Source organism: Mandrillus leucophaeus, unplaced genomic scaffold (genome assembly GCF_000951045.1).
Source record: "Mandrillus leucophaeus isolate KB7577 unplaced genomic scaffold, Mleu.le_1.0 Scaffold401, whole genome shotgun sequence".
NCBI lineage: Eukaryota > Metazoa > Chordata > Mammalia > Primates > Cercopithecidae > Mandrillus > Mandrillus leucophaeus.
In genome coordinates, this window is record NW_012104266.1 from 511,585 (window position 1) to 527,130 (window position 15,546).

Consider the following 15,546-nt stretch of genomic DNA (forward strand, 5'->3'; position numbering starts at 1 on the left):
GGTCTCGATCTCCTGACCTCATGATCTGCCCGCCTCGGCCTCCCGAAGTGCTGGGATTGCAGGCATGAAGTACCTGGCCCGGCCTAAGTTTATTATTTTTAAGTGAATTAATAATTTTTTTTTTGAGATGGAGTCTTGCTCTGTCTCCCAGGCTGGAGTGCAATGGCACGATCTCAGCTCACTGCAACCTCCACCTCCTGGGTTCAAGTGATTTTCCTGCCTCAGCCTCCCAAGTAGCTAGGATTACAGGCACCCACCACCATGCCCAGCTAATTTTTGTATTTTTAGTAGAGCCGAGGTTTCACCAGGTTGGCCAGGCTGGTCTCGAACTCTTGACCTCAGGTGATCCACCTGCCTCAGCCTCCCAAAGTGCTGGGATTAGAGGCGTGAGCCACTGCGCCCAGCTAAAATTTTTTTCAGTTGTACTTTCTAATACTATAAATCTCTGTAGGTATAACACATGTGAACAGAATGTCCTAGATGACTTCAATAATTTTTAAGAGTGTAAAGGGGTCCTGAGACCTCAAAATTTGAGAACTACAGTCTTAGATTATTTTCGTACCCATCTTCCTTATAGAACCAAACTTATCACTGCATATGAAGCACATGCTGGTATGCTCTTTCTCACTAGACACAAGAAATTTGAGAAGAAAACTATTAATGAAACTGAAATACTGTGGAGACTTTGGTCTAGGACATACTTGATCAGAAAGTACCCGGAAGCTATAACCAGGGTCAAAATATCTAGTCTTCTTAGAAACTTCTCAGTCTTGTGGCAGGCACTTCAAGATAACCTCTCACAACGCCAGCCCTGGGTATCATTTTGGTACTCGATTGTAGTAAAGAGCATATCTACCTGTTTGTTCTTTTGAGATTTTTCCTTCAGGTCTCCAACCTGAATCTTATCCTTGCATGGGTGGACCACCATGTCACAGTCTGAGCTTATATGGCCCCAAGACAAACTAACATATTTTACTCAATCCATTACAACAGAAGCCTTACTGTGATAAGTCTTTCCAAGTCCCACTTTATGACCCATTTATTTCAACCAGTATTTAATAGAATAAAACCATTTAGATAGTCTCTTAGAGTCCTTTGTCTTATACGTACCGCACGCTAACCGATTGCGCCACTGGAGCCACTAGAGTCCTTTGTTACAGGATTTGCGATACTGTGTAAAATCCTAACCAGATGACTCAAACATTATTTAAATGATATTTAACTGATAGCTCCATCCATAAAATTATTTGAAGTTTCTCCTTAGAGCTCTTCCCCCTTCTCCTTGATGTTCAGGCTACTTGCAGAAAGGCTCACTGTTTCTTTCCCTGAAGGAGTGCTCAGATTGCTGACCTACAGCAGAAGCTGCTGGATGCGGAAAGTGAAGACAGGCCAAAACAACGCTGGGAGAATATTGCCACCATTCTGGAAGCCAAGTGTGCCCTGAAATACTTGATTGGAGAGGTAAACATCACTCTAACCAGCAGTTAGGGGGCTGGCTGTGTAGATTGAAATGAGATGTTAGCCTTGAAATATTGTCATAGTGTTATTGTCACTTTTCATGGTAGAAACCCCAATAACACTAACATTAGAGGGTTTAGTAGATAAAAGTTGGTGTAAGCAAGTACAGGCCAGTCACTTACAAAAATATAATATGACTCACAAATTGATGCCCGTCGTGACTGGCCTATAGCAAGTGCTGAATGCATATTAGCTGTTGTTATTAGGAAAGACCAAAATGCCATAGTGGGTCACTGGCTAAACATCAACTGTTATACTGTAGTACTTTTTAAAACCCCTATGAGATGTATATTCAAAAATTTAAGATCCAGTCTAGAAAAGGGAAAACCTAAGCATCTTTTGACATATAAAGATTCATTTTAAGGAAAAGCCATCTTTGCTGACCTTAAAATGATATGTCACCTTACATTGTCACCAGAGGAATGAAAATTGATTGCCTCTGGTGATTGAAGCATTTTCACTCAAGACAAGCATACAAACTCCAAACCTACAAGTTTAAACAATGCTACCCTTTTTGTGTTAGCTTAGCAGATTTGTTCTACTAAGGAAATCTTGATCAGTCTTGTGAACACTGATACTTATGATGTTTACCATCTGGGCTAGTAGTGAATGTAAAACTAGGCCAGTGTAGGATATCATGTAGCCTGAAGAGCCAGATCTGCAGTCTCAGTCTACGAGTTCTGACATGTGAATATAGACATTCTGAAATGGGACATAATTGGCCATAAGGGTGTGTCCTGTGGATTTCGCTTAAAAATTAAGGAAGAGGCCGGGCGCGGTGGCTCAAGCCTGTAATCCCAGCACTTTGGGAGGCCGTGACGGGCGGATCACGAGGTCAGGAGATTGAGACCATCCTGGCTGACACGGTGAAACCCCGTCTCTACTAAAAAATACAAAAAACTAGCCGGGTGAGGTGGCGGGCGCCTGTAGTCCCAGCTACTCGGGAGGCTGAGGCAGGAGAATGGCGCAAACCCGGGAGGCGGAGCTTGCAGTGAGCCGAGATCTGGCCACTGCACTCCAGCCTGGGTGGCAGAGCGAGACTCCGTCTCAAAAAAAAAAAAAAAAAAAAAATTAAGAACTTCTTAAATATCAGAATTTGTAATTGTCAGATACTGTTCGGGTTAGGTTTACTCTTACCTTAAGGCAGAGCAAGAAATAAAATGGCCTTAGCAGTGGCTTCTAGCCCCAAGATACATGTCTCAGCAGAAATGTGGACTCTTGGCCTGGGAATAGAACAATAGTATATTTACTATTCAATGTTGGAATCCATATGACATGAAAAAATAAGAATAGACTTGGACGTGGAGGAATTTTTCTCAGACCCTTTCAAGAAAGCTGACATTATCTTGCCTATTGAAAGGGGGAAAGAAAGGTGGTCATTCTTCAAATAAACTGATCTTCTTTTATTCCTTCCAGCTGGTCTCCTCCAAAATACAGGTCAGCAAACTTGAAAGTAGCCTGAAACAGAGCAAGACCAGCTGTGCTGACATGCAGAAGCTGTTGTTTGAGGAACGAAATCATTTTGCCGAGATAGAGACAGAGTTACAAGCTGAACTGGTCAGAATGGAGCAACAGCACCAAGAGAAGGTAAACTCTAGCAAGCCAAGAAGCTACACTGTGAAACTATCATTGCCTTGTATTGTTAGTTTTTTTTTAAAAAGTGGGGATATGAAATTTCTTTCAAAATGCATGTGGCCTTTTCTAAAGTTTGCAAATAAGAAGAAATCTGAAGCAGAGATGTGACTTGTCTAACTTTATACATACCAGTGACAATGGCTCTTGGTTTCCAACTTAAATATGAATATTAACATGCTGGGAAACAGGCCCAGCGTGGTGGCTCGTGCCTGTAATCCCAGCACTTTGGGAGGCCAATGCAGGCAGATTGCTTGAGTCCAGGAGAGGGAAACCCCATCTCTACAATAAAATACAGAAAATTAGCTGAGTGTGATGGTGTGCACCTCTGATCCCAGCTACTCATAAGGCTGAAGTGGGAGAATCGCTTGAACCCGTGAGGCAGATGTTGCTGTGAGCCATGATCGTGCCACTGCACTCCAGCGTGGGCAACAGAAAGAAAAAAAAAAAAAACTATGCTGAGAAATATCCATGCTGTACTCACTACTTCATGCCATGAGAGCAAATGAGAACAGTTTACTTCTAAATCACAAGGGAGCAGTCACCTGGATCACTGCTTGAACTAAGTCAAAATTTCTTTTTCCCTTTGGTACCTTTGTTATCACCCATTGGGTCGTGTCTTTCTCTAGGTGCTGTACCTTCTCAGCCAGCTGCAGCAAAGCCAAATGGCAGAGAAGCAGTTAGAGGAATCAGTCAGTGAAAAGGAACAGCAGCTGCTGAGCACACTGAAGTGTCAGGTATGATCAAGAGGGAGAGGTCTCCAGAGATGAGTTTCACAGTACTGACTGAGAATCTTGTCTCATTTAGCCCCTTGTACTGGCAGCAAATAGTTAATTACCTACTGGAAAAAAGATTTATAATGGTAGCCTCTACTGCCTTTAGGCCCTATTTGATCAGGTTAGGGGTACTTAGAGTGTAGCCACATATAGGAATAACCTCATTTTTGGTACCAAAATGGCAGCACATACTCCATACCAGACTCTGAGGCCTTGTGGTTCTTGGCCCCAACCCTGAGCTCTAAAGAGTTAAGGAAATGAAATCATCCAGTAGTTACTTAGAATCCTAGGGACATTCAAATCTGACATATTTGTAAAATGCCTGGGGTCTGAATTTCTTCCAGAGGCTAGGAACACCACACCCTTTAGTAGCATGTTGTAGCACTATTTTAGTCTAACTTAGAATCTTTTTCCTGAACCACCAGTCTGTAGGGTTTCCTTGGCACCTTCCATCTAAGACGTAAGCAAACTAGTTAAGGTTGTATGCATGGATCTGGTTGTCTTAGGTGCCAGGTAGTTCAGTCAGGCTTATTAAAGTGGCAAGTAAACTGCCTGGTCTGTGTTAAGAAGGGTAAAGAGTAGCATTTATAGACTTCAAGAAAATAGAGCTAAGTTTCTGCGGGTTTCTTAATCAGCATCCCAATGTGAATAAGGGATATGAAGCTAAGGAGTGGAAAAGAATAAGGAAGGCTTGTCAGGCAGAGTCCGTGGTTCCTATGAGTGTGGTCAGAGCTGCTGGGGAGCATTGGAATAGAAGTGGCATTCAGGTCACCTAGGAACTGGGAATCAGACATTTTTCTGGGTGCCAATGCCTGCTGTGCAAAAACCATCTGCTGCCAGCAACTTGGCAGCAGTATGTTTTCATCTATGTGAGTTGTTTGGTAACCCACATGTAGTGCCCAAAATAACCCCACATATCACTGCACTATCTGGAAATAGGATGAAGAACTTGAGAAGATGCGAGAAGTGTGTGAGCAAAATCAGCAGCTTCTCCGAGAGAATGAAATCATCAAGCAGGTAATAGTTTCCCACCCACTTGATAAGCCCTAAGAGACCCTGTTGCTACTGAGGCCAGCCCTTGGGACCAGTCCCCATTGTGGTGACTTGGCTCTATTTCATGAGGTCTATATTTAGTTTCCATGTGACCTGTGCATTTCAAAGTGGAATAAACATAAGTTTTAAAATTTGTCATTTTCTGAATCTAATATTGTTGATATTGGAAAGTGGGAGTCAACGTACTCTACTATAATCCTGCCTCACTTTACTATGGTTTAACATTGAGCTAGCCTAGGTCTGGTATCTGTTTTAGTCATGAACACTCCCAGAAGCTGCCCTGCATTATATACTTTGTCTCTTCTTTTCAAATAGAAACTGACCCTCCTCCAGGTAGCCAGCAGACAGAAACATCTTCCTAAGGATACCCTTCTATCTCCAGACTCTTCTTTTGAATATGTCCCACCTAAGGTAAAATGATCAGTGCCTGTGATACCTTTGCACAGCGTAGGTTTGGGGTAAGTGTGCTAAAACTGTCCTTTATAAGAGGTTGACAGTTAAAATTCCCAAATTCTAGTATCTCACATTTCTTTGGAGTCCCAGATAAAACTACAGTTCAATCCTAAGGAAAGTAGGCACTCTCACTCCTCAGAAGGCTGACTTTGGGCCACGGACAGGCATTATTTAACATAACTGAGGAGGAGGAACAGGAGAAAAGAGCAATAATGTTCAGCTGTCCATCCAAAGATACTTATCTCATCATATCATGAGTTTCCCTTTCCTCCCTCAGATTGGTCAGCCTCCAATTTCACTGCCTTCAAAGACTCTGCAAAGCCAAAGGCTAAAGCAGAATTTCTTCTGATTGGTAAAGCCAAGTGGGATGGATTTGAGAGAGTCTGAAATCTTTGCTCTGAGAATATAGCTGGCAACAGTTACTGGGAAGATATGATGCATATGTAGTTTTTAATTTTTATTAAATAACTAAACTACTCCAAACCTTTTTTCTTAGCCAAAACCTTCTCGTGTTAAAGAAAAGTTCCTGGAGCAAAGCATGGACATCGAGGATCTAAAATATTGTTCAGAGCATTCTGTGAATGAGCATGAGGATGGTGATGGTGATGGTGACGATGATGAGAGGGATGATGAGGAATGGAAGCCAACAAAATTAGTTAAGGTGTCCAGGAAGAACATCCAAGGGGTAGGAGCCAGCTCTTCAACTTTTTTTGTTTTGTTTTGTTGTTGTTGTTTTTGGAGTGAGAGTCTCACTCTGTCACCCAGGCTGGAGTGCAGTGGCGCATTCTCGGCTCACTGCAACCTCCGCCTCCCAAGTTCAAGTGATTCTCGTGTCTCAGCCTCCTGAGTACCTGGGATCACAGGCATGCGCCACCACACCCAGCTAATTTTGTATTTTTAGTAGAGACAGGGTTTTAGCATGTTGGCCAGGCTGGTCTCGAACTCCTGGCCTCAAGCAATCTGTTTGCCTCGGTCTCTCAAATTGCTGGGATTACAGGTATGAGCCACCGCGCCCGGCCTAGCTCTTCGACTTTGTCAGGGGTTCTAATTCTTAGTATTCATTCACTGCCACTGGGATAGTTTTCTGAATCTAGGAATGTGTTGGCCCCATACCCTTTAGCTACCATTTAGAGGCACTGACTCCACTAAAGGGGGGGCTTGTTGGGCCATCTCTGTGTAGAACCTGGGGCTAGTATAGAGGGCTGCTTGAGTGCACAAGTTGGCTCTCTTCTTGTTTTCAGCTTCTTATCAATTTGAATAGGTAATATTCCATACCATTTCATTGAAGCTGATACCAAAATGATCATAACAATTCTTCATGTTTTTATAGCATTTTACAGTTTATAAACCATTCTCATATATATTACCACTTTTAATCACCACAAAAAAATCCAGTGAAGGGCCAGGCGCCGTGGCTCACACTTGTAATCCCAGCACTTTGGGAGGCCAAGGCGGGCAGATCACCTGAGGTTGGGAGTTTGAGACCAGCCTGACTAACAGGAAGAAACCTCGCCTCTACTAAACATACAAGATTAGCCGGGCGTGATGGCACATGCCTGTAGTCCCAGCTACTCGGGAGGCTGAGACAGGAGAATCGCTCGAACCCGGGAGGTGGAGGTTCCGGTGAGCCGAGATCATGCCATTGCACTCCAGCCTGGGCAACAAGAGTGAGACTCCGTCTCAAAAAAAAAAAAAAATCCTGTGAGATATTTATTATTTGCATTTTCCAGAGGGACCCCTGACCCACAGGAGGGAACCAACCTTGCCCAAGGTCGTAAAACTATGTGACAGTCAGGACTAGAAACCAAATATTCTGACTCCAAGTCCAGTTTGTTTCCCCCACATCATGGTTATGTCAGTAAAAACCTTAGACCAGAAGTTGAGTGTGTACTTTATCTTTGCCTAACAGAGTGATTTCACTCCCTAGGCTAAGGAACAAAAGGAATTACAGAAAAAGCTAATAATTAAGTTCAAACACATTAAGTTAAGGCTAGTTAGGAACAATCTGACTTAGGCATGCTTTATTTGCTTACACAATGATAGTCCTACTCAAACCTAGATGTTTTATGTTGAAACATTAACTTCCCAGGCATTACAGTTGGCCCCCAACTGTGCCCTGCAGCCACATTCCACTTAAAGAGAACAGTTCACAAGTTACCTTAGCTGGCTTCCTACGTTATTTGATTTGATTAGTCTATAGCTCATCACCTGGGGAACTGAGCCTTATAAACCCACAGCACCAGGATGAAGCAAGTCATAAGGTATAGACAGCCATGGTGGTAAGTCATTTGGTCAGTCAGAATCATCAAGAATGCCACATATCATGTGCTCGTAGTGAAACTAAGAACTCATCCTTAGCTTCAGAGAGTTTATGATCTAATGGGAAAACAAGGTAAAGGAATAGAAGCCTACCATAGAGAATATGGTAGCATATTCATCTCAGGGAGATGGACTGGGGAGTTTTTGGTTTGTTTGTTGTGTTTTTTCTTTTGAGACCGAGTTTCACTCTTATTGCCCAGGCTGGAGTGCAATGGTGCGATCTCGGCTCATCGCAGCCTCCTCCTCCCGGATTCAAGTGATTCTCCAGCCTCAGCCTCCCAAGTAGCTGGGATTACAGGTGCCCGCCACCACACCCGGCTAATTTTGTATTTTTAGTAGAGATGGGGTTTCTCCATGTTGGTCAGGCTGGTCTCGAACTCCTGACCTCAGGTGATCTGTCCGCCTTGGCCTCCCAAAGTGTTGGGATTACAGGCGTGAGCCACCGCGCAAGTTTTTAAGAGTGACTATAAAGCCAAACCAAGGAGGTGTAATTTAAGAAAATGCCATGAAAGAGGTTACTATTGCTGTGTTGTAAGACAGAAAGGGAAATACAGTCTTGGGAGCAACTGCGAGACATTTCTGGCACAATGAATAGCATATTCCTAAGACCTGAAGATGGTAGTGGAACAGAGTTGGGACACTTAGAGAAAATGGGGCAGAGAGTGTCTGTCTTTCATTCATTTACTCAACAAACATTTATGGATGTTTTACTATACTTGAAGTAGAGAGCATGAACTGAATGTAGATTAAAAGGTCAGCTAAGTAATAGGAGGCAGAGTTGAGAAGTACACACAGGAAAATGGTAGAGGCCAGGCGTGGCTCATACCTGTAATCCCAGCAGTTCGGGAGGCCAAGGCAGGCAGATCACCTGAGGTCAGGAGTTCAAGACCAGCCTGGCCAACATGGCGAAACCCCATCTCTACTAAAAATACAAAAATCAGCCAGGCGTGGTGACACATGCCTGTAATCCCAGCTACTTGGGAGGCTGAGGCAGGAGAATTGCTTGAACCCAGGAGGTGGATATGGCAGTGAGCTGAGATCACGCCACTGTACTCCAGCCTGGGAGACAGAGAAAGACTGTCTCAAAAAAAAAAAAAAGAAAGAAAGAAAGAAAAATGGTAGAGGGCCTAAAGCTCTGGAAAGGAATTTCCAAATGTGAGGTGAATACAGGTATACTTGTCCTCAAGGAAAGCTTCATATATTTATTATAGCACTGTTGCTCTAAGCTTAAAAGGGCAACATAGAAGTATATAGCAAATATTGCAAGTAAATAATATTTGCTATTAGTGATAAATCCTATGTCTAAAACAATGAGGAATTATTCTTTTCTAGGCTTTTCCCCTGATTTTATAATTTGGAAAGTGAATATAACTGGACTTTAGAGGGAGCAAGTTAGCATAAAATCTAGTTTCTCTAAAGTTACCTTTTGGCAATCTGAAAGTACATGGATGCTATGACTGCTCTTTGATCAGACTGCTTGCAGACATATTACCTGTAGACCTTGATGTTTCACAGAGCACCTTTATTATTACTGCTTCAACCCAGCTGAAGCTGGCTGGGACTATCACTAGATTACTGAAAAGGAGACTGAAGCAGGCACCAAAATGATGACTTGTCCAGAGTTACTGGCTTCCTTACTCAGCCACATTTCCTATATGTACTAAGGAGATGCTGGGGGGTAAGTCATGTGCTATCATAGAAAAAGTAGTAACCTAGAAGCCAGATAGACATGGGTCTTGAGTTTGCCATGGGTTCATTGAGTAACCTTGAGTAAGTCAGTCTCCCTGGGCCTCAGATTCCTTATCTATGCAATGCAGGGTCTAGAACAGCGGTCCCCAACCTTTTTGATACCAGGGACCGGTTTCATGGGAGATAATTTTTCCAAAGACTGGTCGTGGGGGTGGTTTGGGGATAAAACTGTTCCATCTCAGATATCGGTCATTAGTTAGAGTCTCATAAGGAGTGCGCAACATGCGCAGTTCACAATAGGATTCTTACTCCTATGAGAATCTAATGCTGCCACTGATCTGACAGGAAGCAGAGCCCAGGCTGTAATACTTGCTCGCCTGCAGCTCACCTCCGGCTGTGTGGCTCAGTTCCTAACAGGCCACTGACCAGTACTGGTCCCCAGCCTAGGGGTTGTGGACCCCCTGGTCTAGAATAGATTATGAATAAGGTTCCTTCTAGGACTAATATCCTGAGTCAAAGTAACAGTCAAAGTTGTGTAAATGGGTTTTAATAACAATGCCTTTTTTTTTTTTTTTGAGATGGAATCTCGCTGCGTCCCCCAGGCTGGAATGCAGTGGCGCAATCTCAGCTGACTGCAAGCTCCGCCTCCCGGGTTCACGCCATTCTCCTGCCTCAGCCTCCCGAATAGCTGGGACTACAGGCACCTGCCACCATGCCCGGCTAATTTTTTGTATTTTTAGTAGAGACAGGGTTTCACCATGTTAACCAGGATGGTCTCGATCTCCTGACCTCGTAATCCACCCGCCTCAGCCTCCCAAAGTGCTCGGATTACAGGCATGAGCCACCACACCTGGCCATAACAATGCTTTTATATGGTGTTATATGGTATCTGAGAAGTTAGGAGGAATATATGCAAAAGCACCTTGTGAAGGATACAATATCATGCAGATATTGTTGTTAAAGCACTATAAGCATTTTACAAATATTCTCATTTGTCACATTTGGCAGAAAAGAGGGAGCAGGTATTCTTGCCTCTACCTTACTGATAAAGGAATGGCCTGGGCACGGTGGCTCATACCTGTAATCCCAATACTTTGGGAAACCAAGGTGGGAGGATCACTTGAGCGCAGAGTTCAAGGCTGCAGTGAACTATGATTGTGCCACTGCACTCCAGCCTCAGTGACCGAGTGAGACCCCCATCTCTAAATTTAAAAATTAAAAAAAAGAAAGAATGGAGATTAACTTGGATGAAGTGACTTGTCCAAGGTGATGCCAAGCATTAAATATAAGACTAGAGTCTGAGTCTCCAAATTCCTAGTCTGGTGTTCTTTGTTTTTTGTTTTTGCCACAGCATCACTTACCAATCCTGGTTTTTTGTTGTTTTTTTTTTTTTTTTTTGACCAGATCTTATCCTTCTGAAGTATGAGGTACAGTGTAACACTGAGCTTAGTGCTAGAGGAATTATGGACTCTAAAACAGTAGTTCTCAAGTCTAGCCACACATTGGAACCCCCAAGGGAGCTTTTAAACATGGAGCCTGGGACCCCACCCCCAGATATTCTGATGTAATTAGTCTGAGGTAGGACATGGCCTTTTTGAAAAGCTGCCCAGAGATTTCTTATGTGCAGCTAGAGTTGAGAACAACTGGCTTAAGTTGAGAACAGAGGTCTTTCAGCTCTGCTTTCCACTCTCTACAAAGAATCCCTTGGCCGGGTGTGGTTGCTCATGCCTGTCATCCCAGCACTTTGAGAGGCCAAGGTGGGAGGATTGCTTGATGCCAGGAGTTCAAGACCAACCTTGGCAACACAGCTAGATCCCATCTCTACAAAAGAAAAAGAAATAAAAAAGAGTCCCCCTATTACTTCTCAACTATGGTGCTGGAACATGCTGGTGGGTTGCCAGCAGTTGTGATATACACACACACATGCACACACACACACACACCACCCTGTATACATGTAGTAAATACATTTGTAGTTATGCCTGTGATAGGGTCACATTCTGTCTTTGACATTCTAATCTGCTTCCTGGTGTGAGAGAGAATAGGATGAAGTTACAGCTCATGTACGTGGCATTCATGCAACTATATCTGTCATGTATGTCATGACTGTGCTATAATACCACTACCAGGTGTTTATCTAACCTCTTCTTGCTTGAAGACTTCTAATAGGGGGAAGCTCACAGTCTTACAGGACAACCCATTGGACTCCACTAATTGTTAGAAAGTTCCTTCTTGTTTAGTTGAAATGTGCTGTCCTATACATCATCCCAATGGGTCTTGGCTATATAAGAGCCTAATCATTCTTTATGACAGCCCTTCAGATACTGCTCTCATGATATTATCCCTTGGATAAAATAGAGAAACGTGGACGAGGTAACAGCCTTTTTGGAGCATTTAGATGAATTTGTAAATGGCCAAAGGACCTTACCCAGGCTGTAGCAATCAGTGGATCACTGTCATCCTGGGGAAGTATCACCAGGACATGTCATAGAACTCCATCTTTCATCCTGTCTTAAAGCAGCAAAGATTTTTTGTTATTATAATGTCTAGCATTGGCAAGGGTGACTAAGAAGGGGACTTCTGGCTGGGCACCATGGCGCACACCTGTAATCCCAATACTTTGGGAGGCTGAGGTGGGCAGATTACTTAAGCCTAGTAATTTGAGACCAGCCTGGGCAACATGGCAAAACCCTGTCTCTGCTAGAAATACAAAAGATTAGCCTGGCGTGGTGACACACACCTGTAGTCCCAGCTACTCAATGGGGACTGAGGCCACAGGATCACTTGAGCCCTGGAGGTTGAGGCTATAGTGAGCTCTGATCATGCCACTGCACTCCAGCCTGGGTGACAGAGTGAGACCCTGTCTGAAAAAAAAAAAAAAAAGAAGGGCATTTCTGTATTGCTATTAGGAATATAAATTGGTATACTTTTCAGGAAAGCAACTTGAAAATATGTATCAATAGCCTTTAAAATGTTTCTATCCTTTGACCCAGTAATTTATAGGAATTTATACCAAGGAAATAGACATTGGTATGTAAATATATTTATTCGTTCAACAAATTTTTTTCTGGGCACCTATGTGCCAGGCACTGTTTCTAGCTGCTGAGAAGACATGAAACAAGACAGGTGAGATTCTTTGCCCTCATGAAACTGGTATTCTTGTGGGGAGAGACACACAGTAACCAGAAAAATAAGATAATTTTAGATAGTGATGAGTGGAAAAGAAAATAAAATATAGTGAAGTCATAGAGAATGTGGGATGGGAAAAGAGCACTTTAGAAGAGTGCTTGGGGCCAGGTGTGGTGGCTCACGCCTGTATTCCCAGCACTTTGGGAGGCTGAGGTGGGCGGATCACTTGAGGTCAGGAGTTCAAGACCAGCCTGGCCAACACAGCAAAACCCCATCTCTACTAAAAAAAGAGTGTTTCGGGAGGCTGGGCATGGTGGCGGATGCCTGTAATCCCAACACTTTGGGAGGATTGCTTGAGGTCAGGAGTTACAAAGACCAGGCTGGGTAACAGCGAGACCCCATCTCATTAAAAAAAAATTTTGTTTAAAGAAGAGTGCTTGCGGAGCTCTCTCTGAGAAGGAAATATCTAAGCTGAGGCCTAAACAGTGAAGAGCAAGTCAGGAAAAGCATCAGAAGAACATTTCAGGAAAGGGGAACAGAAAATGCAAGACCTCGGGGCAAGAATGAGCTTAGTATCTTGAGGAACAACTAAAAAGGCCAGTGTGGCTAGAATGTATTGAGCATAAGTTACAGTCAGGGGATGGGTAGTCAAGGGCCAGATGATGGAGGGCCTTGTCAGTCGTAGTACAGTTTAGATTATATTTCTATACAAGGATATTTACTAAAACATGATTGATAATAGTGAACAATTTCTTTCAAAACAATCTTAATATTTAACATTAGGGGACTGGTTAAATAAATTGACATTATCCCCATGAGGAAATATTATACACAACTATTAAAAGTCACGTGTTTTGGTTTTCAAGTTTTGTAAAGTGATATATATTATTTTGGTAATCAGAAAAAAGATGTTATTGTGGTTTCTACAGAGCAACTACAGAGCAAAGGTGATGGTTCTCATATGAAAAAAATTTAAGGGCCTGAATTTGACTATAAGCTCAGTATGAATCCACAAAGATGTGACAGGAAAAAAAAAGCAACGATTTTAGGCCTCATTAACAGGACTACTGGGTCCGTAACAAGGGAGGTGTTTATCATAGTCCACCCCACAGTGGTCACACCACATTTAGAAAGTTGTGCTCATTTCTAGATCTCACAATTGAAGAACTTTGACAAATTGGTGTATAGTCAAGGTGGTGAGGATACATGAGAACCATGTCATGTGGTGAATCATTGAAGGAACTAGGTACATTTAACTTAGAGAGGATTTGGACAGAAGGGGACTGGGGAGTAGAAATTATGTTCAGGTTTTAACAGTTATTCTATAGAAGTGGGGTTAAACTCATTCCATGTCATTTTAGATGGCAGAATTGGGTTCTATGACTAGAAGTTATATAGAAACTATTATTACCTCAGGATAAATAGAGCTTCAGATAATTAGACCAGGGATGTTAAGAGGAGCTTCGTACATCAAACCAGTCGTTACATGGTTGCTGAGGTTCTCTTCTCACTCCGTTCCTTCATCCTGTGAGCTTGGCCACCTCTATCTTTTCAAAGCCAAACTATCCCACTTTCTTCTATGATTTTTCTTATAGCATTGTTTCCTGTAATTCTGATCACTCACCTCTTTTTTGTTTAACATCCTCTTTATAAAACATACACACTGAATTCCTGAATGTGCATACAAGAAAACATGCTTATCAATTAAACTGGTTTAATAAACGGAAAGCCCTTATAACAGTGCCTAGCACACATTAATGTTAGCCATCACTACTGCAGCTTTGTTTATAAGAGTGGAAAATGGCACTATCAGGAGAATGGGTAAATTGTGGCAAGTTCATAGAGTGAAAATGAACGGAATTGAGCTATATGTATCAACATGTAAGATGTCATTTATACAAAGTTTAAAAATGTGTAAGACAATTTCTTGTTTATTTTTGTTTTTTTACAAAAACTCATATGTGTGGCCAGGTGCTGTTGCTCACACCTGTAATCTCAGCACTTTGGGAGGCTGAGGCAAGAGGATTGCTTGAGGCCAGGAGTTCAAGACCAGCCTGGGCAACATGGCAAGACCCTGTCTCTACAAAATCAAAAACAAAAAATTAGCCAGGCGTGGTGGCATGTGCTTGTGGTCCCAAATACTCTGGAGGCTGAGGAAGGAGGATCACTAAGTCCAAAAGGTTGGGGCTGCAGTGAGCTATGATTGCGCCACTGCACTCCAGCCTGGGTGACAGAGCAAGACCCTGTCTCCAAAACAAAACAAAACAAACAAAAAAAACTAATGTGATAGGAATGTTAAATACCTAATTCAGTAGACTGTTTATCCCTGGAAAGGGAGGAGGCAAATGGGATCAGGAAGGAGTACATAGGAGACCTCGGTTATATCTGCATTTTACTGTTAAGGGGGGTTAGTGGGGGCATGAGTGAGGTTTTTTATTGCTATTGTCTATGCTTTTGTATGCATGAACAAAATTATGGTGCCCTGAAATAGGATGCATTATTTCTTTCTTTCTTTTTCTTTTTTTTTTTTTGAGACGGTGTTTCACTCCGTTGCCCAGGCTGGAGTGCAATGGCGCAATCTCGGCTCATTGCAACCTCTGCCTCCCAGATTCAAGCGATTCTCCTGCCTCCAGCCTCCTGAGTAGCTGGGATTAAAGGCATGCGCTACAACGCCCGGCTAATTTTGTATTTTTAGTAGAGATGGGGTTTCACCTTGTTGGTCAGGCTGTTCTTGAACTCCTGACCTCAGATGATCCACCCGCCTCGGCCTCCCAAAGTGCTGGGATTACAGGCATGAGCCACCGTGCCCAGCCAGGATGCATTATTTCAAATGGGATCCTACTGAGCCGGGGTACAGTGAAATAATTACTCCCCATCTTTTCTGAACTCCAGATTTCTACCTGACTGCATTTGCTTTGGGACAGCCATTTCAAGCTGTTGACTCACAGAGCTTGCTTACACCTCAAATCCCTAGGCC

At 42.9% G+C, this 15,546-nt stretch overlaps 1 protein-coding gene across 2 annotated transcripts in view; it reads left to right on the forward strand.

Moving 5' to 3' along the window:
* Nucleotides 1–15,546, forward strand: part of KIF4A (kinesin family member 4A) — a 128,571-nt gene that overhangs the window by 108,075 nt on the left and 4,950 nt on the right. Inside the window, exons 23-29 of one of the 2 annotated variants that reach the window (XM_011992016.1) lie at nt 1,332–1,461; nt 2,935–3,105; nt 3,780–3,887; nt 4,866–4,943; nt 5,295–5,390; nt 5,929–6,117; nt 14,541–14,824. In XM_011992016.1, coding sequence (XP_011847406.1) covers nt 1,332–1,461; nt 2,935–3,105; nt 3,780–3,887; nt 4,866–4,943; nt 5,295–5,390; nt 5,929–6,117; nt 14,541–14,675 — 907 coding nt within the window. In that variant the 3' untranslated portion in view covers nt 14,676–14,824. Of the gene's footprint in view, nt 1–1,331; nt 1,462–2,934; nt 3,106–3,779; nt 3,888–4,865; nt 4,944–5,294; nt 5,391–5,928; nt 6,118–14,540; nt 14,825–15,546 lie in introns of those variants that run through there. The other variant, XM_011992015.1, reaches the window with a different exon arrangement.